This window comes from Lipotes vexillifer, unplaced genomic scaffold (genome assembly GCF_000442215.2).
Source record: "Lipotes vexillifer unplaced genomic scaffold, Lipotes_vexillifer_v1.1 scaffold1209, whole genome shotgun sequence".
Lineage (NCBI taxonomy): Eukaryota > Metazoa > Chordata > Mammalia > Artiodactyla > Lipotidae > Lipotes > Lipotes vexillifer.
In genome coordinates, this window is record NW_006786251.1 from 387,773 (window position 1) to 411,677 (window position 23,905).

The following is a 23,905-nucleotide window of genomic DNA, read 5'->3' on the forward strand; positions in this document are numbered from 1 at the left end:
GCAGCAGGAGGGTGACTTTTGTAATGTTTTTATAAGGGTCCAGGGCTTCCGGAGACGGTACTGTAGTTTGTGTGGCGATGCCGTTGCAAATACATTAAAAAATATATATTTTCCCTGCATTATACACGTTATTTTTAAAATAAAATACAATAAAGCAAAAGAAAGAAAAGAAAAACCGCCCATAAGAGTCCTGTTTTGTTAACGTTTAGAGGTCTGTCCTTATAAAGCCCAAACACACCACACACACACACACACACACACACACACACACACACACACTCATTTTTATTGATACGTATCTTCAAATATAAAATAAGTTATGTTTATCTCCTAGTATAGGTTCAACAGCATTAAAGACTTTTTTTTTTAACATCTTTATTGGAGTATAATTGCTTTACAATGGTGTGTTAGTTTCTGCTTCATAACAAAGTGAATCAGTTATACATATACATGTGTCCCCATATCTCTTCCCTCTTGCGTCTCCCTCCCTCCCACCCTCCCTATCCCATCCCTCCAGGCGGTCACAAAGCACCGAGCTGATCTCCCTGTGCTATGCGGCTGCTTCCCACTAGCTCTCTACCTTACGTTTGGTAGTGTATATATGTCCATGTCTCTCTCTCGCCTTGTCACAGCTTACCCTTCCCCCTCCTCATATCCTCAAGTCCATTCTCTAGTAGGTCTGTGTCTTTATTCCTTTAAAGACGTTTTTAATGGGTTATATAAACCTCCTCTGGAATGAAAATGGAGATTTGGGATCCTTTAGCAAAGGAATGTGAGTTATGGAAAAGTCGCAGTGTGGCTACTGCATTAACCATATTCTTGTTACCATGGTGATGTTAACATCTCAGGAAGAACAAAACCCGTAAGAAAGCGGAGGCCAGAGTGGTGGGAGATAGACCTTTTCTAGAGAATTGCTCTCTGCCTGCCATGCAATCTTGATCCTGCCTTTTTCATTTAATCCCCTGAATGCCACATCAAAGGAGAATCTCCTATATAATTTTTTAAGGGAATGTTTTTGTCTTAAACCCATTAGTACATTGGAGCTTATTAACATTCTACCCTGTGGTGTGGGATGTGTGTTGTTGTCGTCTGAGGAGCTGAAGTTTCTAAGCTGTAGCAGCCTAGGCTGAGGAGGAAAGTCCTCAGATACATGCTGGAGCCCTGGCTCTCATCCTGGCTGTATCATCATCAGTCACTGATGTGGTCCAGGGCAAGCCTCTTCATCATGTAGGCTGCATTTTTCTTTTCTTTTTTTTTTTTTTAATTTATTTATTTTATTTATTTATTTTTGGCTGTGTTGGACCTTCGTTGCTGCACACGGACTTTCTCTAGTTGTGGCGAGCGGGGGCTACTCTTCCTTGCAGTGCACGGGCTTCTCATTGCGGTGGCTTCTCTTGTTGCGGAGCACGGGCTCTAGGCATGTGGACTTCAGTAGTTGCAGCACGCGGGCTCAGTAGTTGTGGTGCATGGGCTTAGTTGCTCCGCGGCATGTGGGATCTTCCCGGACCAGGGCTCAAACCCATGTCCCCTGCATCGGCAGACGGATTCTGAACCACTGCGCCACCAGGGAAGCCCTGCATTTTTCTTATTAGCCAGATAGGAGAGAGATCAACCAACCACAAGCCCTTCCCTTCTGCCTGACCACCTTATCTGACAGGGATGGAGGCCTTTCGCAGAAGAGAGTAGGTATAGTACAGTGTCACAGCAAACAGCAAGGCAGTCAGACTGCTGGAGTTCCACACTGGTACTGTGGCTTACTTTGTGTGCTCCTGGGCAAGTTATTCATGCTTCTTCCGCTTTGTCATCCATAAAATGGGTCCAACAATAGTACCAAACGTGTAGCTTCATTGTGACCGCACGAAATAATCCATATAAATTGCTTAGCACGTGGGCCAGGGTCCTAGCCATGTTCGTGCTGGTGGTGGTGATTAATGCTTACACCTGGGAGGAGACCCATCAGTGTAAGACACAGTCACCTGTCAGGCGTGACACATGTCAAGCAAGTGACATCGTGTCAGCTCTCTAGAGTACTTCTGGAGCTAGTCAGAAATGGTGCGTCCCAGAATGTTGGAGTTACAGTGTTTGCGTTGTGTCTGTTAGCATGAGAAGGTCAGCCTTTACCAGACGATTAACATGACATTGTTTGAGACGGTAAGAACGCCAGTAAAAAAAAAAAAATCATAGAAATTGGAAGGTACATGTTTCCCTTTGTTTCACTTTTCGTCTTTGAATATATGCCCTGCTTCCTGCAGTACTGCTCTAGAATTGTTGCTCTGAGAACATGTTTAAATGACCCGAATAAATCCGATTTTGAAATTCTGTGAAATAAAGTTCTATTAAGTTAGGAGTTGGCAGTGCTCGCTTTATTCATTTGCACTTTAAAAGGGGATAATTCATTAGCTGTAGAATTTTCATTTCCTCCACTGCAGCCCTCCGCTGAACATTCGGACCATTGTTCACACTTCCTATTGTCAGAAGGTGCACTTGGATGAGCTCAGATGCACCCTGGTCCCCTCCTGGGCATCGTAGTTCTTTCATGAGAAAATCTTGGTCTTCTCCCTCTGGCGGTTTGAAGCTTATACAGGAAAGGCGAATGGGGCACCTAGACCGAAGCGTTTAGGACTTTGAAGAACCAAACGTTGCAGAGAGGTGAATTGGGGACACATGCGCGATCCTTTATTGGCTGTCTCACACATCGAAGCAGTAGGTTCCAAGAAAACAAGTTCAGGTAGGAGATCAGCATGGACTATCATAGTTGAAAAAAAAAAATTGAAAGGCTAAGCTGTGATGGACATGAAAGGATTAGAGTCAGCTCCAGGAAGTGGAGGCTGAGGCCCATTTGCACATGTGAAATGAGGCTGAAGATGAATGGCGAGTCCAAGCCTGCGAGAAGGGGCTCCCCGAACCCCTGGCTGGGCTGAGGGCACTGGCCTGGATCCTGCAGGTAGAAGGGAGTAATTGCAGCGTTTTTTGTTTGTTTTTGTTTTTGTGATAATTGGCATGATACATTGTGTAAGTTTGAGGTATACAGTGTGTTGGTTTGATACATTTGTATATTGCAATATGATTACTACAGTTTTTGTTAGCTAATAACTCTAACATATATAATTATCATTTCTTTTTTGGGGTGAGAACAGTTAAGATCTAGTCTCTTAGCAACTTTGAAGTTGATAATACAGTCTTGTTGACTGTAATCACTATGCTGTACATTAGATCTCCGCAACTTATTTATCTACTGTTTGCAGGTTTGTACCCCTAAACGACATCTCCCCTGGTCCCCTGGACTCATCCGCTGCCCCGCAGCCCCTGGTCACCGCCATTCGACTCTCTGTTCTTACAGTTCTTTAAATGGAGAAGTGGAATGATGGCTGGCATGTAATGGGGCAGGGCTGGGATGGCTAAACCCCCTTCAGTGCGTGGGACATCCTCATGCCAGTGACAGTGTCCCAACCAGAATGCCAGTGGAGCCAGTGGTGCCCCCTCTGAGACAGCATTGCTGGACTGATCATCTCTTTACAGCCAAGAGATGGAGAGATGGGAATGTCCCCAGATGGGAAAGAAGGGCCCGGCAGTTCGTGCTCACTCTGGGACTGCTCTGCAGAGGGCAGCAAGCTTCCCTCATGATGCACCCCTCAGAGTTGGTTGGACTGGAAGACCCTGAGGGTCCTTTGTGCTCTTACTACTGAGACTTTGAAATAGGAGGTGGAAAAAACTTATCCAAAATTCAAACTAATTTAGGAAATGGCTTTCATTTATTACGACGTACTCCAGTAAGTTTCCTATACATTATTTCATTTATTCTTCACAGTTATCCCGTGAGATGTGGGTATGAGCTCCATTTTACACCAGGAAGCAAGAAATTAAATAACTTGTGTTTCAATTAAACTGTACGGCTTCAAGGTGGCAGAGCTTGAGCTAAGAACAGCAAAGTAAATCAGTCAAGTATAATAAGACAATAAAACCAATCAAGTAAAATAAACTACATTCAGACTGTGTAGTTCATAATATTCTAACATCAGAGGGAGTGTGTGCCGGGCTTTGGACTTTATCCAGGGTCATCCCAGGAAAACCAGAATTGCCAGTAGTCTCGCTTCGACCAGCTGGCTATTTGTTTGCTGCCTGCACCAGTTGCAAAATGAATTAAATACATTTTTCAAGATTTTAAAGGTTTTTTTCTTTTTAACTCACTACGAAATCCCATCTCACATTTAAGGACGTTTTAATGGAAAGATTAGCAAACTTAAAAAAACTGACAAATGATCAAATTCATTCTAAAAGGTAATGCATTCATATTTCCACTACATTTTATTTATTATCTCTATCGGTTCTGCATATTTGAATCCCTAATGATCATGCTTTGAAATGGACTCTTGATATTTAGAAACGTAATGGCTTTATGACAGAAAGGTATCATGTACGTTTTCTGGTAAGAAATACAAGGCAGGCTTGTCCAAGGAGCACGTCCCTCTGAGACTGAAAATGAAAAACCATTTTTTCATAGCCTCCAACCGGCCTTGCAGCCGGTTTTCCCTAGCTGGCCAGCATCTTCCCATTCCCCTGGACCGGGATTCAGTGCCTCAGGGATGAGGCCTCGCAATCTGAGTTTTTTTAACAAGTTCCTCAGGTGATTCTTCTGATCGAGCATATTAGAAAACATTGACTGAGGCCGTGCTATGAAAATCTTTTCTTCATATAAATTGTCTAAAGTTGAGTCACAGAAATCGCAATAATTTTTTTGCTTGTAAAAACGACCTTTATGTTTATAAGCCCATAATAATATAACCTTATATTTACAGCATATTTACAGCTTACAGCAGCGGTCCCCAACCTTTTTGGCACCAGGGACTGGTTTCGTAGAAGATAGTTTTTCCACGGGCTTGGGGGCAGGGAGGGGGGGGTACGGTTTTGGGATGATTCAAGAGCATTACATTTATTGTGCACTTTATTTCTATTATTATTACATCAGCTCCACCTCAGATCAACAGGCATCAGATCCCGCGGGTTGGGAACCCCTGGCTTACAGAATACTTTTATGTACAGTGCATCATTTGAGACCCACAAGAATAGATAGTTTTACAGATGAGAACCGAGATCCCAAGAAGTCCTTTGTCCCAGATCCTACTGAGAGTAAGATGGAAGAACAAGGATGTACACCCAGACCTTCTAACTCATTTTTTATGCCTCAGTGTGTGACCATCAGCCCCCAGCAGCAGTGCCAGGTGGAAGCTGAGGCCGGGATGTTGGCCCCTGGGTAGCTGTGGTCTTGCTGGTCCCCGGAGGAGCTCCATCTCCTTAGAACGAGTACACTGCACGCAGATAAAGCCATTTGCACTAGACTGGCTTTATTTCTTTCCAAACCATCTTTCTTTAGAAACTTCAAAGACATTATTTTCATTTTTGATGTGTTTGAAACTTCAGCAAGAATCTAATTTATTGGAAGGCCAAGTGACGGTAGGATACTTGAGAGACTAACAGTTTCAAGTTCACTGACATCTCCAAAGCCTGAAAGAATGGTTTATTTTCTGGAGGGGAAAGAAAAGTATTCAACACAGAGATTAATTTAGTTTCAGATTTATTAGAAATGATACGAGTGTGGAAAATTTATAACTATAACCCACCTTCATTTTTTTGTTTTTAAGAAATTTTACTAGTAGACTGTTAGAAAAAAATATAGACTGTTATTAAAGTTACAGCATTCATTAGAAAGATTACAGGAAATCTATATATATATCATTAGATTAACTCTTTTTTTTTTTTTTTTTTTTTTTGGGGGTCTTGCTTTTTGGGCTGCTTTTGTTGGATCATCTTTATGTTGGGTCTTTTGACTCCTCAACTTTATTTTTATTTATTTATTTATTTATTTTTCGGTACGCGGGCCTTTCACTGTTGTGGCCTCTTCCATTGCGGAGCACAGGCTCCGGACGCGCAGGCCCAGCGGCCATGGCTCACGGGCCCAGCCGCTCCGCGGCATGTGGGATCTTCCTGGACCGGGGCACGAACCCGTGTCCCTTGCATCGGCAGGCGGACTCTCAACCACTGTGCCACCAGGGAAGCCCAACAAGTTATTCTGATTTTTTTGAGTTTTACTCTCCTCATCTGTAACATAAACAAAGAAAATAGATAGTACCCCTTATTAGGGTTGTTGAGTGGGTTAAATGAGATAAGAGATACGGGATACCTGTGAGTTTCCTTTCTCTTTCTGAATTAGTCTCATCTCTTCCCTTGGCAGTCCTGTGATGGAGGCACTGGAGGTATTATGTCCATTATACAGATGAGAATATAAGTCCATAGAGGTGTGGTTTGATAGATTTCACTATTTTGAGGTAATTCGCTACCATGATCTCTTCAAATATTTCTTCTGCCCTATTTTCTCTCTTTTCCTTATGCATCTCCAATCAGCTATTTTATATCATCCCACAGCTCTTGGGTGCTCTGTTCTTTCTTTCCATTCTTTTTTTTTTTCTTTCTTTCTTTGTGTTTCAGTTTGGATCATTCATACTGGTGTATCTTTCAGTTCTCTGATTCTCTCCTCAGCTCTGTGAAGTCTACTGATGAGCCCATCAAAGGAATGCTTCATTTCTTTTTTTTTTCACTTTTACTTTATTTTTTTAATTTAATTTTTATTTTATATTGGAGTATAGTTGATTTACAATATTGTGATAGTTTCAAGTATACAGCAAAGTGATTCAGTTATACACACACATGACTTCCCCGTGCTATGCATTAGGTCCTTGTTGATTATCTGTTTTATATATAGTAGTGTATATATGTTAATCCCAAACTCCTAATTTATCCCTCCCCCCAACCTTTCCCCTTTGGTAATCATAAGTTTGTTTTCTATGTCTGTGAGTCTGTTTCTGTTTTGTAAGTAAGTTCATTTGTATCAATTTTTTTAATTCCACGTATAACTGATATCATATGATATTTGTCTTTGTCTGATTTCTCTTAGTATGATAATTTCTAGGTCCATCCATGTTGCTGCAGATGCATTATTTCGTTTTCCTATGGCTGAGTAATATTCCATTGTATATATGTACCACATTTTCTTTATCCATTCCTCCGTTGAGAGACATTTAGGTTGGGAATGCTTCATTTCTGATAGTGTGGTTTTCTGATCAAGTGTTTGCATTTGACCTAAACTCCCTAACTGTCGTTGCAATGCAGTTCACCTGTTTCCACTGGATAGCATGCAGACACTGAGGAAAATAGCATCCCTGCTTGGAAGCGGCATGTGTCTTCTCCTGTCAGGCTGTAAATGTGGAAGCCCGAGCCGGTTGAGTCCAGAGTTGAGCTGAGTTTACATTTTGTTTGCACCACAGGTTTCACGTTCCCCTAGACGGGGCTGCACCGCCTTACGCTGACGGTGAGGGCCAGCCGTCAGAGATTTTCCTTGGTTGGTGCGCTTCCCCCGCTCAGCTCTACCTGCATCCCTGCAGCACAGAGTCTCTCTCTCACCAAGCTCCTGCCCGACCTCAGGAGCCGGCTACAGTTGCTTGTTACGTTAGGCTGGGGCTCAGGGGTCTTTCATGCTGGATCCGCTTCAGTCTTAGGGAGTATGCCTAGGCCTCAGATCCCGGTCTGTCTCAGCATTCTTGCCCTTTCTGCCACGGCAGCCAACCTCTGCCTTGTATACGTGGTTGCGATCTCGGGTGCCCTCAGCCTGCAGCGGCTTGAAGCCGGACTTCAGTCTGGCCAGAGATTAAAGTCAGGCCGCGGCAGTGAGAGTGCTGGATCCTAGCCGCTAGATCACGAGGGCCAGTAGCCAATGACAAGGCCCTGCATCAGCTTTGTAGAAAGGAGTTTCCACAGTAGTGAAACAAGTCAATTGTATATTAGGGGGAAAAAGAGTACATGTGAATAGACACACACGGGCAGACTCAGAGAGAGAGTCGTGCCTTTGTGGTAGTTTGTGTCACTTTTATGGGGCATTTCTGCCGGGTTGCCTCTGGCCAATCATCTTGCTTTTCCTGGCTCTGAGTCTGTATCGGGTTTAACTCAGGGTCCTACCCTATGTGCGCATGCATCTCTTAGCCAAGATGGATATTAGCCCAGAGGCCTGTGGGACGGTTGACATCACCTACTATGATGTGCCCCCTCCCTTTCTGGCCCCTCGGGAGGCTTTCTGCACACGTGTAGTTGGGAAGGTCTCCTTGACCGCAAGAATGAGGAATATGTGGTCTCTTTTATCTGGGCATGGCTCAGGTTCTCCTACCTCCTGTATTATGTTCCTCTTGGAGTATCTGTCCACAGGGGACAAACTACAGCTGCTCAGCCTGGGGCCCATCTATCTCCTGTCTCAGTTGTAGATTTGAAGGTTCCTCATATATACTGCCAAACTGCATCCCAGAAAGCAGGCACACATTTACGCTTCCCAAGCAGCTAATGAGGTTCTCCTAAACAAGGCTTTTTGTCTTTAACATCATCGGACTCTTTTGATTTGTTGGGATTCCACAATTTTGTGACTCGCTTGTATAATGGAAATGCAGCAGTGGGCCTGGTACCTAGTAGAGCATAAAAGATTTTTATTGGTTGACTGAGGAATCTAAATAGAAATGTCCTGTTGACTGGTCCAAAGGTCCCACTTTGATTTTGACTTGTTCCTAATTGACAGAAGCCGTCACTACCTGATTCAGGAATACAAAAGTATGTGTTTCACTCAGAAGCTCCATTTGACAGAGATGAGAAGCATAGTCTTTAGGCAAAGCCTTTATGATCCCTGACTGGAAACACCACACACACACCCCCCTACCCCGCGGATCTAGAAAACTGAATTCTGAGGCTGATTCTGCCTCTAACTAGTTGTCTCTTAATATACAGATTACTGATCAGTTCTATCCCTTAGTTGATTTATCAAATGGGATTAATGATATATATCTTACCTCAGTAGATTGTTGTGAAGATAAAATGAAATTACATAAGTAACTTACAACACTTATTAAGTGCTGTAGAAATAGAAAGTAGTACTCTAGGAGGGGTCAGAGCAGTGTAGAAAAATGTGGGAGTTTGAATTTCAAGGCACCCTTTTGACATCTACACATCACCGTAAGATAGAGTCCATGAATATGGAAGAGAGCAAAATTAGAAATAGAGCTCTTCCTCCCACTAAAATTAGCCTGCTTGTGATAAAGGTTAATTAAGCCCTTCTCCACCAGGCAAGGGCACATCTTTAAAGGGAAATAGCATGTCAGCCCTGACTCGCCCCGGGGAGTGATGAGGTCTTTGTGTCGTATCCCACTCTGAGCTCGGTAAGCTCTCCTGTTGGACTGTGTTTCCTATAGATCTAATCTGATGCTGCATCTGCTGTCTCAGGCCTAGAATTCATCCATAGTGCTGCTTGGCTCATTTACATACTTGCACTCAGACAACGGAGACAAGCAAGACCATCAGAAGGTTTCTTTCTGCCAGCTTTCATTCATACCCAAAATCATCCACCCCAAAGAGGGCCAAAGCATATACAATGCACAGCCTCTATAGTTTTAATTCCTCTTTTGTCCCCTGTTACACACCGTTGAAACCGTCAGCTACAAGCTGATAGGTCTAGAGCAGAGATCAACCAACTACTGCCCACAGGCCAAAACCAGCCCACCAGCTGTTTTTGTAAATAAAGTTTTATTGGAACACAGACACTCCCGTTTCTGTGCATGTCCCGTGGGGCTGCTTTATCACTACAAAGGCAGCACTGATAGATAGCGATGAAGATGGTATGGCCTGCAAAGCCAGAAATACTTGATATCTGGCCCTTTGCAGAAAAAGTATGCCTACCACTTGGTCTAGAGCAATGATACTAGCCCTGTCCACTCCCCACCAGCATGACTAAGGCATATCTGTTTTACTCAGATCTTTCTCCTTCTTTGACTTAACGAACTAATTATTGTGGAACTGATTTATACTTGAGCACCTAAGAATAATGAGGTAAAGAGTTGTTCACATGGGAGAATGTATAATGACTAAAAGCATTTAACTAGAAAAGCTTATAGAAAATACAAAAGAATGTGTTAAACAACTCTCCATGAGGATGCAACTACACAGTAAATTCCCCAGTTTAATCAATAAAGATACGGGCATGGAAAAAAGAAGGTGGAATAGGGCATCTATGGAGATTTTAAAAGAGATTTAAGGGACATTTCAACCTAATGCAAGTTGTGGATATTCTAATCTGAGCCACTGTACTGAGATAATTGGGGATAATGGGAGAATGTAAAAACACTGACAGATCTTGGCTTTTTGAAAGAATTATTTTTACTTAGATAAAATTAATGATATTGTTATTATTTTTTTACAAATATCCTTATCTGTTAGAGATAATTAAGTTGCAGTAATTGGGGGTGAAATAGTATGATGCCTGGGATTTTCCTTTTCCTCTTAGTAAAACTCCTTCAGGCAGAAAAAATAGTAGGGAGTATAGAAGAAATAATATTGGCAAAAGTTTGACAATTATTGAACCAGAGTGATGAGTACATGAAGCTCATTATGGCTCTCTCTCAAACTTTGTGTCTGTTTGAAAATTTTCATTTTAAAGCGTTTTTTCAAAAGCATAAGTTTAAGAGTCATATTTTAATTTGAATCTTGGTTTTGCCAGCTGTTTCTAATCTGTAAAATGGTCATTGTGATTCAGATTGTATGTGACATTGTGAGGATTATGAAAACTAAGTGAGATAGTAAAGTGTTGAAGGCAGTGCAGCATAATTCACAGGAAATGAATCAATACCTGGTAGCTATTATATTGTATCTGCCATCACATGACAAGAACGTAACCCCTTATGAGCCTCGTTCATTTATCGTGTAATTGACTTTTGTGAACTGCAGACCTTAAACCCATACTGTTGCTACGCAAGAAGAAGGAGCCAAAATAGAGAATGTTTTCACTATGTGCACATATTTCCTTGACAGTCTGGAAATAATCACAGCATCTGTCAGATGAGTGGAGGAAAGAACTGTGGTGTCCAGGGGATCTTGATTGGAATGTCAGATTGTCCTGACCATATGTCTATTCCTCAACAGTAGTTTTTTGTTTGTTTGTTTGTTTTTTGGTACGCGGGCCTCTCACTGCTGTGGCCTCTCCCGTTGTGGAGCACAGGCTCCGGACGCGCAGGCTCAGCGGCCATGGCTCACGGGCCCAGCCGCTGCGCGGCATGTGGGATCTTCCCGGACCGGGGCACGAACCCGCGTCCCCCGCATCGGCAGGCGGACTCTCAACCACTGCGCCACCGGGGAAGCCCTCAACAGTAGTTTAAAAAAAAAAAAAAATCAACATAGTCATTTTTCTGTGCAATTGCTAATAAATGCCTGTGAACGCTTTTTAGCCCACCGCGCATGGGAAGCCCTGTGACCGTGTAGGGCACTGACAGACTTCCCAGTTTGAGTTCCTCTTGTCTGTCCTTGACAGCTTGTACTCAGATGACCCAGAGCGGGCTCTGAGTAACATGACACTCCTTTCAGTAAGCCTCAGCTGACTGATCAGCCACTTAGTCAACCATTCAGTAGCCAGTGTGCATCACACCCAATAATAGGAAAACATGTTGACTTAAATGTGCAGGATGTTAGAACAAAAGCTATCACCATCTCATCCATCAGTAATGTCAATCAAATGAAATAAACTTGGACCCTACCCCACAGAGTGTGTCCCTTAAAACTCATCCCTTTTTGAGGTCTCCTTCTGAGTAAAATTACCATCAGATAGAGATGTTGGGAAGTATTCTATTCACAATGGATATTTTTTAAAAAGGTAAGAAAAGTGTGAGGATTTGTTGGGGAAGGTTTAGGAAGCAATGTTTTGGTTAAACTCAAGATAACACTGTACTTTTTTCTCTGTTCTTCCACAGAATGACATCACTCCTTTACATGTTGCATCAAAACGAGGAAACGCCAATATGGTAAAACTATTGCTTGATCGAGGAGCTAAAATTGATGCCAAAACAAGGGTAAGAGTGCAACTTATGTGCATGCTTACGCTTATTTTCAGGAAGCAGGAATACTTCTCCTAATACTCTTGTTGCTGGTTCAGTCCTGGCTTTATCTTTATGTCCTTTGCTGTAGTCTCTTTAAAAAATGACTGCTAAGTTGATTCTTCTTACAATGGGATAATGAGCCATATTTATAAATCTTTAATACACGTTTAAATAGTACCTGGCTTTAATTACAGAAGCTAAGACCTAAGTCCAGAGTTTTAGTTGAGTTAAATTTTTAAGAAGTTAATCACTACTTGATATTGCAGGCAGAGCTGTTGGGCCAGTTTGATATTAAGACTGACGGTTATTCTATTTAAAAACAAATCTGTCCCCCTTTGCACACTGCTGGTGGGAATGTAAAATGGTGCAGCCACTATGGAAAACAGTAAGGAGGTTCCTCAAAAAAGTAAAAATAGAGCTACCATATGATCCAGCAATTCTACTTTGGGGTATATACCCCCAAAGAATTGAAAGCAGTATCTTGAAGCCATATTTGCACAACCAGGTTCATTGAAGCATTATTCACAGTAGCCAAGAGGTGGAAGCAACCCAAATATCCATCGACAGATAAATGGATAAAGAAAATGTGCCATGTACATACAGTGGAATATCATTCAGCCTTATAAGAAAATCCTGTCACATTCCGCAACATGAATGAGTCTTGAGGACATTAAGCTAAGTGACAGAAGCCAGACACAAAAGAACAAATACTGTATGATCCCACTTACAGGAGGTATCAAGAGTAGACAGTCATAGAAACAGAAGTAGAATGGTGGTTGCCTGAGGCTTGGGGGACAGGGAAATGGGGAGTTGTTTAATGGGATAGAGTGTAATATTGCAAGATAAAAGTTCTAGAGATGTTACACAACAGTGTGAATACAGTTAACACCACTAAACTGTACACTTAAAAGTGGTTAAGAAAGTAAATTTTACAGTGTGTTTTTTTACCACAATTTAAAAAAAAAAATTTTTTTAAACACAGATCAGTCTAGCCAGGTGTTTGACATGTTGCTTGTTCTGTGTGATGCACTGTGTGGGGACGGGAAAGAAGTGAAACTTAGAATCACGTTGGAATCCCGGACGGTGAGCTTAGCTGGTTGACTTAGGTCGGCGATGTAACCTTCCACATGTAATTTCTCTACCTGAAAATACAATCAGTGGCCACCTTGAAGGGTTGTTGCAGCGATCAAGCTATTGTTTGTAAACTGTGTTGGCATAAAGTAGACCAGAAATAATCTCAGCCATTACTAGTAGAGGCACACCTCAGAGATATTGCAGGTTCGGTTCTAGACCCCTGCAATAAAGCGAATATTGAAAGTATGTGAGTCACAGGAATTTTTTTGCTTCCCAGTATATATAAAAGTTATGTTTATACTGTAGTCTATTAAGTGTGCAGTAGCATTACCTCTTTTAAAATGTACATACTTGAAATTTAAACAATACTTTACTGCTTAAAAATGCTAACCATTATCTGAGCCTTTAGCAAGTCATAATAAAATGAGGTGTGCCTGTATAACTCAGAGCTCCAATTAACATTAAACTTCTAACCAGGGATTTTCTTTTTCAACATTTCATGTAAGAGCAAAGTGTGGTCTCCTAAACATCCTCCTCTCTAAGGGTTTCGGAGAGTTTTCCCTGTCCTGTAATTGTATCTCCCACAATCCTCTGGTTCCTCTTTCCAAGAATCCTGATCTCCATGTTTCTAAAACCGGCCCAGTCCCCTGAACTTGATTCCCGTAGCTCCTGGATTCACTACTTTATTATTCCCTGCATGTATTCCCTCAATCAGTAAATGATTATTGAGTGCCCACTGTGGGCCAGACATAGCTGATTAACAGAGCAAGACAGCAAGACACTTCCCCTACCCTCATGAAGCCGATGGGTAGTTTGTCTGCTGTGGGCTGTGACCCAAAGGCAGCCCAGCCATGAGTATTTAGCAGGAGACCCGGACTTCTTTTTCTTGGTAACTATTAAACCTGAAAACCATGTATGTAGCGTAAAAGAAACAAGCTTCCTGGAGAGGAGGAATGAAGGAAGTTGAAGGTTGACCCCCTGCAAGACTGTCTGACTGGGGAAGTAAATTGAAGAGAGGTCTCATTGCATTGTCTTGGTATTATTTGCTAAGAAACCATCACCAGTATGCTAGAACTGTTGTTTTCAATGGCAGGGGTCTTCCACTGAGTACAGGCTGCTTAAAGTAGTTGTAACAATAGAAGTTAGAGAATCGTTGCTTATGCCACTTGGTTACCAATAGAGCTAACGGGTCACTTGTGAATAGGGAGAATTTTTGTGACGAGTCTTTAAAGAGGGGTACTCGAGCCAAGGCAAACAGAGAAGCTTGGAGGGCTATACCTGGATATCCAGCTGGGGTTTAACTGAGTGTGTGGATTAGAAACGACCTTATTTCTCCCTCTTTTGATACAGTCATCAATCACCAGAACAGCAAAATTGTCTGTCAGTCATGTTGCATCATTTATCAAACACTTACTTGCTGTATTTGGTACAGCGGGAGGAGGACAGGGTATAGGAGATTCAGGTCCCATCTTAAAGGGGCACATGGTGTCACAGGGGAGGACCAGGGTGAAAACATACAAACACTTCTGGGTCAAAGCATCAGACCTACGGAATACCGGACTTAGGCGAATTCAGTATACACTTAGTTTCTATGCCCTTTTACCTCCCTGTTCTGAAAGGCTGTCTTATTTTAAACAAGGTGTAGACTTCTTTTTACCACCCATTCGCTTTCAACGTGGCATTACTTTTCTTCTGTGTTATATGAGTGCCATGTGGATGTGAAGGAGCCTTGGAAAACCGAGAACAGCAAAGCCTGTCATTCTTCTGTTGTTGTCCTGCACGGGGTGTACGGTGTCACTCGGGCACAGACTGGATTCCTGGCAGACCCTATGGAAGAAAGCATAGTACATACCCCAAATATGTCAGCTAATTTGTGTTCTCCCCATCAGAGCTTCCCTTCTCTCTTGCTGAAATGACTGAGTAGTGACTGGGTGTGTGGGTGAAAGGGAGAGAGCCATAAAGTGTCAGAAAGCCCTGGGAACAAGCCTCAAAATGGAAAGCAAATTTTTTTATAAATACAAGCTCTACTGACTCAATCCAGGAGCTCTTTAGAAAATAAATATTGTTATCTACCCATCCACTTCCTGCCAGATACTTCCTACTTCTGTAGCTACCTTGTTGCATCAACAATCTGACCTGCTGCACACCAATCCCCTTGGGTTTAGAGACAGGAAAACGAATCTGGGTTTCACCTGAGGGGCCAGCACACTCTAAGGGACCTCGTTGGCTTGCTCTGTTGCCTTGCACGCCTTACCGGCCTAATGAAGGATTCAGTTTAAAAGCAGATGCTTCTTAGTGCCCTTCCAATCAGCGAAATAAATTTGAATTGTGGTCAGAGTAATTTAAGTAGGATCTGACCAGCTGGAAAAGCAGGTTGAGAGTGAATTTTTTTTTTACCCTAGCGCCTGATCTCTAGTCTTAAGTGTGACTTGCAAGTGAGATCATGACCTGAGGAAAGTTGATGCTCCTGAGTCTTAGTTTCCATCTCAGTACAGTTAGTGGGTTGTTCCCCGTGATTTCCCAAGCTCTCCCAGCTGCTGGGGCACTGGATGCTGTAACTTTAAGAATAATTTGTTATAGTGAAAGTCAGGATGGTGGTATATGTTGGGGTGATGTGACCAAGATGGCAAAGTAGGAGACCCCAGCCCCCATCACCCAGGAAGATCAACAATTAGACAGTGATCCACGATCAAAGAGAGCTCAGGAGTCCACTTAAGAAACTCCAGCGACACAGTGGAGCAAAAAACCTGAGAATACTGCACAGAAAGGGAAGGAGGAAGGGCTTCATTTTGCCTGCGTCATCCCATTCGCCAGGCCAGCACTGCTCAGGGCCAAGAGTGAGCCTCCCCAACTAGAAGGAGTTCCCCTCACCAAGAAAGGGAGAGTGGGGTGAACCGCCAGCTTCCCCAGCCTTCTGGGGCACTGAGCAAAGGACCCACTTGGGTTTCACCCCACCCAGAGACTGGCAAAGCTGAGATGAATAGAGATGGGGAGAAACAAGGAGAAAGAGCACGGGCTCCCAGCATCAGCCACGCAGCAGAAATGATTGTGGTTCCCTGTGACCTGCTCTGCACACCCCAGCACCTTTTGCCACCAAAGTAACTGATGGCCAGCACAGCGGCCACAGAGCACCTGCAGATGTCACTGGTTTTAGCCGCACAGATACTCACATTCACAGACAGCAGCCACCGGGGTCCCTCCCTGCTCTTTACCTCCCACTGCCCCGCTGGCGGCCAGGATCCCCACCAGCAGCCAGCCCAAGCCTCTGCAGCCACACAAGTGCAAGACGCCAGCCTAGACCCCCGTGGGTGACCCTCACTTCTGTGCATGTGCTTGGGGCTGGCCCCTCCAGCTGTGCCCTTGCACACTGCCGGCCTGACCCTCATCACAGGCTTCTACTGCTGTAAGCACACCCGTGGCAAGATCCTGCAGCCACGGAAGGGCAGGCCAACTACCAAGGCCCTCGCAGCTGCTCGTGGACCTGAATTTGGCTCTGGCTCTAGCCACTGGCCTCCACCACTCAGCACATGTGCAGCTAACCCCCCAGCTGTGCACCTGCATGCTCCCGACCAGACCCTCACGCCTCCACTGCCATGCACTCCCCTGGGGAGACCCTGAAGCCACAGGAGTGCACACCAATAGCCAGGGCCCCCATGGCTCTTCTGGGCCAGACCTGGCCCCATCTCCTGTTACTGGCCTGCACCACCAGGCTCACCTACAGTGGGCCCCTCCAGCTGTGTACCTGCATGCCTCCGGCCTGACTCCGGATACCAGCCTCCACTGCAGTGCACCTATGGCGTGATCTTGCAGCCACAGTAATGAATGCTGACAGCCAAGGGCCCCCACGGCTGCCAGTGGGCCTGCAGTTAGCCCAGACCCTTGCATCTGGCGCTTGCCCCCATCTCTATGTGTATGTCTTAAACGAGCACTTGGCACTACATAGGCACCTGCAGTTGGCCCCTGCAACCGAATCTGTACACACCACCAATTCTAGCCACCACCAGTGCCTGCCCAAATCCCAAGCCACTGGACCTGTGGTGCCACTGAGGTCTCCAACAGCCCTTGCAGTCACTGTGGTCAATGCTGTGGACCCCAGTGGCCTGAGCGGATGAGACATCACCCCCACCCCCCAATCCTGCATTTGGCACCCTGCACCAGTAGACCCAAGGTCAGAGCATGCTCCCACCTGCAGGTGAAGGTCTTTCCATACCAAAGCCAACCCATAAAGTCTGGAAGAGGTGACTGCTTCTTTAAATGCACAGCATCTGTGCAAGGCTGCAAGAATCATAAAGGATCAGGGTAACATGACACCACCAAAGGAACACAGTAAGCTTTCAGCAACTGAAAGAAATGGAGAAGTGGAGATATAAGGATTGCCCAACAAAGGATTCAAAATAACTGTTCTTAAGATGCTCAGAGAGCTACAAGAAAACACAGGTAAACAATTTAACAAAATCAGGGGAAAAATACAAGAACAAAATGAGAAGTTTGATACAGAGATAGAAAACATAAAAAAACAACCAAACAGAAATTTTGGAGCTAAAGATTATAGTGACTGAAATGAAGAATTCAGTAGAGAGCTTCAACAGCAGACTGGACCAAGTAGAAGAAAGAACATCTGAACCTATCCAATCAGAAGAACAAAAGAAAAAGGAATAAAAAGGAATGAAGAAGGGACTTCCCTGGTAGGCCAGTGGGTAAGACTCCGCACTCCCAATGCAGGGGGCCTGGGTTCGAACCCTGTTTGGAGAACTAGGCCCTGCATGCCACAACTAAGAGTTTGCATGCTACGACTAAAGAGTCTGCACGCCACAACGAAAGATCCCACATGCTGCAGTGAAGATCCCGCATGCCACAACTAAGACCTGGTGCAGCCTAAATAAATAAATAAATATTTTTTTTAAAAAAAGGAATGAAGAAAACCTACAGGACTTACAGGACACTATTAAGTGAAAACAATCTACCCATCATGAGAGTCCCAGAAGAAGAGAGAGAATCACTGATGACTTACTCAGTAAATTAGATTGATGACACCACCCTCAAATCTGGGAAGTTATTGGGAGTCAGCGTGGGAGGAGACTGGACAAAGAAGGTGCTGCCCCTGAAATATAGGAATTGGAGGGTTTTTTTAAATTATTAAAACACCCACTGGTTTTATGGGGAAAAAACCCACTAGAGCTTTATTGATTAACTGATAAAGCTTCAATATAGCATTTAAACTGCATTTGCAAATGGTATTTTGGAACATTTCAATAAAGGTCAGCAATCCCACTTTGGGGTATATATCCAAAGGAAATGAAATCACTACCTTGAAGAGACACCTGCACTCCCATGTTCATTGCAACATTATTCACAATTGCCAAGACATGGAAACAACCTAAGTATCCATCAGTGACATCAGTGGTCAATATATATGGAATGTTACTCAACCATAAAAACCATAAAAGGAAATCCTGCCATTTGCAACAACATGGATGGGCCTTGAGAGCGTTACGCTGAGTGAAATAAGTCAGACAGAGAAGGACAACTACTATGTGATATCACTTAGATGTGGAATCTGCAAACATGGAACTCACAGAACAGAGAACAGAATGGTTGCCAGGGGCAGAGAAATGGGGGAAATAGGGAAATGTTGGTCAGATGATACAGAATAGCAGTTATAAGATGAATAAGTTCAAGGATCTAAGGTACATCATGGTGACTGTAGTTAACACTACTGTACTGTACCCTTAATGATACTGTTTTGTACACTCAAACGTTGCTGTGAGAGCAGAGCTTCCATATTTTCACCATAACAACAACAACATAATTTATGAGGCAATAGTGGTGGCAAATGTGCCAAGATATATACACACGTCAAGGCAAATGCTTCAATCTGGTCTATATGCAGCACCCTAATTTGTTTCTTTATAGAAATGCTTTGATAAGAATGACTACTTACGGTAGCCGCTATTTCTTTCAATTTAACTCTGTCTCTGCAAAGCTAGCATGTGTATTTGTATCCTTTTTGAAGGAAGATACTTTGCAATGGGTGGTCTCTTGTCATTTTTATTCTCCTTTATTGATTATTTGCATCAATCCACAGCCAAATCAGAGGCTCAGTATGGACCCTAAATTAGAACCAGGTTAAGACTTCGTGACAACCTCTGAGTTCTCCATCTCCTTTCACTGACGCTTCTCCATCCAATAATAAAGGCAGCTGTGCTTTTATTTAGTGCTTCAGAGAACATTCAGGAGTTCCAGGTAGAGTTCCTAATAATAATACTCTGGTTCCCAGAATGCTGCTCTAACCATTCCTCTTCCAACTTCCAGCCTTCCTAGCAAGGTGCCGCTGCCCACATCCCCATGTAATCCCATTACTACAACATTACATCCAAAGCTACACCCTGACACTCAGCAGCACACGTCCATCTTAACATCTCTAGCACTTAGCACACTTCCTGGCACATACTAGATGTTTAATAAGTATTTGCTGAGTATATAAATAAGACTCACTTCTTAATGTTACATTTGCCAAAAGGTCTTACTTTATTTGACTTTATATTGGTCCTGCGATAATGTAATTTTGCTCCCTGAAGTTAACGGCATCCAATGGTTTTATAAGAATAAAGGTATGTGTGCATAGGTAGATAAAGTGTTTTCATAGTATCCCAAATCTGTCAGTTGTTAAATTCTTACTATTCTGGGAAGGTGTCAGGAGTCACTTAGGTGTCCTGTAGTTTTAGCTTATCTTTTCCCAGAAGTGCAACTGGTTATATTTCTCGGGTTAAATATGAAGGAAAAATAAATATTGGTATTGAGTTTTGCTTTTATTGTATTCTCAGAGTGTGATTGCCTTGGTTAAAAATAAATCCTTAAAGAAAATATTAAATATTTCATAGTCATAAAATAACCTCTGTCAAAGAGAAAATTCTAATACAATACTCGCTCCTTGTGTTCTAACATAGACATGTTGACAAGAACATTTGATGTAATGCACAAGACTCTGGGTTTCTACATTAGTCAAGACTAATTTGAAAATATTTCTTTATGTCATTCAAAAATATATTCATTTTTAATTTTTATATCATAAATATTAAGAGTTAATTGAAAGTATTTATTTGGATTCACAGAAAGACAAGGGCACCCTCCCCAGATTTTGCTGTAAAACTTAAATTGCTCTAAAAAAAATAAAGTCTTAATAGAAAAATAAAGAACGAACAAGTAATCATGAAATTCTCTTAGCTTCCAAACATGAAAATCTCTTTGAAGGAAAGAATGTTTTTGAGAGTTGCAAAGAGTTCTGAGAACATGACAGAGGCATCTTTTTTCTTCCCTTTCTCTATTTCCTAATGATTTTACACCATGTTGGAACCCTCATTTGCCTTACCAAATTAGAGACCTGAAAGAATTGGGTAACTTTCGTGTGCCACTGAAGGCTGGCTCTCTTAAAGAATCTACAGAGCAGCCTCAGGACAGTTATTATTTTATTTTATTTTATTTTTTATATAAATTTATTTATTTATTTTTGGCTGCGTCGGGTCTTCGTTGCTGCACGCGGGCTTTCTCTAGTTGCGGCGAGCGGGAGCCACTCTTCGTTGTGGTGCAAGGGCTTCTCATTGCGGCGGCTTCCCCTGTTGTGGAGCACGGGCTCTAGGCGTGCGGGCTTCAGTAGTTGTGGCACACAGGCTCAGTAGTTGTGGCTCACGGGCTCTAGAGCACAGGCTCAGCAGTTGTGGCACACGGGCTTAGTTGCTCCGCGGCATGTGGGATCTTCCCGGGCCAGGGCTCAAACGCATGTCCCCTGCATTGGCAGGTAGATTCTTAACCACTGCGCCACCAGGGAAGCCCAGGACAGTTATTATTTTAGTTAACTGCTATATGGTTCCAAGTGCTGGTGCTCAGAAAGTAATCTACTATTTCTCCTGTTTTCCCTGGATGTATGTTGGTAATGTTCACATCCCATTTCTTTTAAATAACTCTATATCTATTAGGCATACGAGCACTCTACAGTTATCCACTATAAACGTCTTCCAGTTACCTTCCTTCCTTAAAGGAGAGATACAATAAATGTCATTATTGGTTTTTTTTTTAATTGGGAATCTTAATTTGAATTGTTTTTTTCCCCACGTAACATCTTCTAAGAACTTTATAAAAAGCAACTTTACATACTTACAATTATATTTTATAATCATTTATTCAGTTTCTGTTTACTGAAAATTCAAGAATTCTCTCATCTATATAGAAGGAATATTCCTAAAGTAGTGTATGATCAAAACAAACACAAATTCTGATGGTAGAGTGTGTAGAAGCCACATATTCATGTTTTTTCTCAAATGTAAAGTTCTGGCTTTAAATAATAATAGAGTAGTTTGCGTTCAAGTGAGCCTCCTGCTGATAAAAATCATAAACTCTGGAAAAATTTGTATTGATTTTTTTATTTTTTAAAATTTTTGGCTGCATTGGGTCTTTGTTGCTGCGCATGGGCTTTCCAGTGGTGGCGAGCAGGGGCTACTCTTCATTGCGGTGCGCGGGCTTCTCATTGCGGTGGCTTCTCTTGTTGCAGAGCATGGGCTCTAGGTGTGCGGGCTTCAGTAGTTGCAGCGTGTGGGCTCAGTAGTTGTGGCTCATGGGCTCTAGAGCAAGGCTCAGTAGTTGTAGCACATGGGCTTAGTTGCTCCGAGGCATGTGGGATCTTCCTGGACCAGGGATCGAACCTGCATCCCCTGCATTGGCAGGCAGGTTCTTTTCTTTTCTTTTTTTTTTTAAATAACATTTTTATTGGTGTATAATTGCTTTACAATGATGTGTTAGTTTCTGCTTTATAACAAAGTGAATCAGCTATACAGATACATATACCCCCATATCTCCTCCCTCTTGCGTCTCCCTCCCACCCTCCCTATCCCACCCCTCTAGGTGGTCACACAGCACCGAGCTGATCTCCCTGTGCTATGCAGCTGCTTCCCACTAGATATCTGTTTTACATTTGGTAGTATATGTAAGTCCATGCCACTCTCTCACTTTGTCCCAGCTTACACTTCGCCCTCCCCATGTCCTCAAGTCCATTCTCTACCTCTGTGTCTTTATTCCTGTCCTGCCCCTAGGTTCTTCATAACCTTTTGTTTTTTTTTAGATTCCATATATACGTGTTAGCATGTGGTATTTGTTTTTCTCTTTGTGACTTACTTCATTCTGTGTGACAGGCTCTAGATCCATCCACCTCACTACAAATAACTCAATTTCATTTCTTTTTATGGCTGAGTAATATTCCATTGTTTATATGTGCCACGTCTTCTTTATCCATTCATCTCTCGATGGACACCTAGGTTGCTTCCGTGTCCTGGCTATTGTAAACAGAGCTGCAGTGAACATTGTGGTAATGACTCTTTTTGAATTATGGTTTTCTCGGGGTATATGCCCAGTAGTGGGATTGCTGGGTCATATGGTAGTTCTGTTTTTAGTTTTTTAAGGAACCCCCATACTGTTCTCCATAGTGGCTGTATCAATTTACATTCCCACCAACAGTGCAAGAGGGTTTCCTTTTCTCCACACCCTCTCCAGCATTTATTGTTTGTAGATTTTTTGATGCTGGCCATTCTGACTAGTGTGAGGTGATACCTCATTGTAGTTTTGATTTGCATTTCTCTAATGATTAATGATGTTGAGCATCCTTTCATGTGTTTGTTAGCAATCTGTATATCTTCTTTGGAGAAATGTCTATTTAGGTCTTCTGCCCATTTTTGGAATGGGTTATTTGGTTTTTTTGATATTGAGCTGCATGAGCTGCTTATAAACTTTGGAGATTGTTAGTTGCTTCATTTGCAAATATTTTCTCCCATTCTGAGGGTTGTCTTTTTGTCTTATGGTTTCCTTTGCTGTGCAAAAGCTTTGAAGTTTCATTAGGTCCCATTTGTTTATTTTTGTTTCTATTTCCATTTCTCTAGGAGGTGGGTCAAAAAGGATCTTGCTGTGATTTATGTCATAGAGTGTTCCGCCTATGTATTCCTCTAAGAGTTTTATAGTGTCTGGCCTTAAATTTAGGTCTTTAATCCATTTTGAGTTTATTTTTGTGTATGGTGTTAGGGAGTGTTCTAATTTCACTCTTTTACATGTAGCTGTCCAGTTTTCCCAGCACCACTTATGGAAGAGGCTATCTTTTCTCCATTGTATATGCTTGCCTCCTTTATCAAAGATAAGGTGACCATATGTGTGTGGGTTTATAGGTGGGCTTTCTATCCTGTTGCATTGATCTATATTTCTGTTTTTGTGCCAGTACCATACTATCTTGATTACTACAGTAATCAAGTAGTATTGTCTGAAGTCTGGGAGCCTGATTGCTCCAGCTCCGTTTTTCTTTCTCAAGATTGCTTTGACTACTCGGGGTCTTTTGTGTTTCCATTACAAATTGTGAAATTTTTTGTTCTAGTTCTGTGAAAAATGCCATTGGTAGTTTGACAGGTATTGCATTGAATCTGTAGATTGACAGGCAGATTCTTAACCACTGCGCCACCAGGGAAGTCCCTGGAAAAATATTTTTAAGAAACATGTTTGGAGGGCTTCCCTGGTGGCACAGTGGTTAAGAATCCGCCTGCCAATGCAGGGGGCAAGGGTTCGAGCCCTGGTCCGGGAAAATCCCACATGCCGCGGAGCAGCTAAGCCTGTGCACCACAACTACTGAAGCCCGCGCACCTAGAGCCTGTGCTCCGCAACAAGAGAAGCCACCGCAATGAGAAGCCCACGCGCCAGAACAAAGAGTAGCCCCCACTCACCACAACTAGAGAAAGCCCGCGCTCAGCAACGAAGACCCAATGCAGACAAAAACAAATAAATAAATAAATCTATAAAAAAATAATAAAAATAAAAGAAACATGTTTGGAGACATTGAAAAGCGTTGACAGCAGGAA

At 42.8% G+C, this 23,905-nt stretch overlaps 1 protein-coding gene across 1 annotated transcript in view; it reads left to right on the top strand.

Annotated features, from left to right (window-relative positions):
- ANK3 (ankyrin 3) overlaps positions 1 to 23,905 on the top strand; it is a 322,709-nt gene that overhangs the window by 137,779 nt on the left and 161,025 nt on the right. The window contains exon 8 of the mRNA XM_007458433.1: positions 11,823 to 11,921. Within this exon, the coding sequence (XP_007458495.1) occupies positions 11,823 to 11,921 (99 nt within the window). The remainder of the gene's footprint in view (positions 1 to 11,822; positions 11,922 to 23,905) is intronic.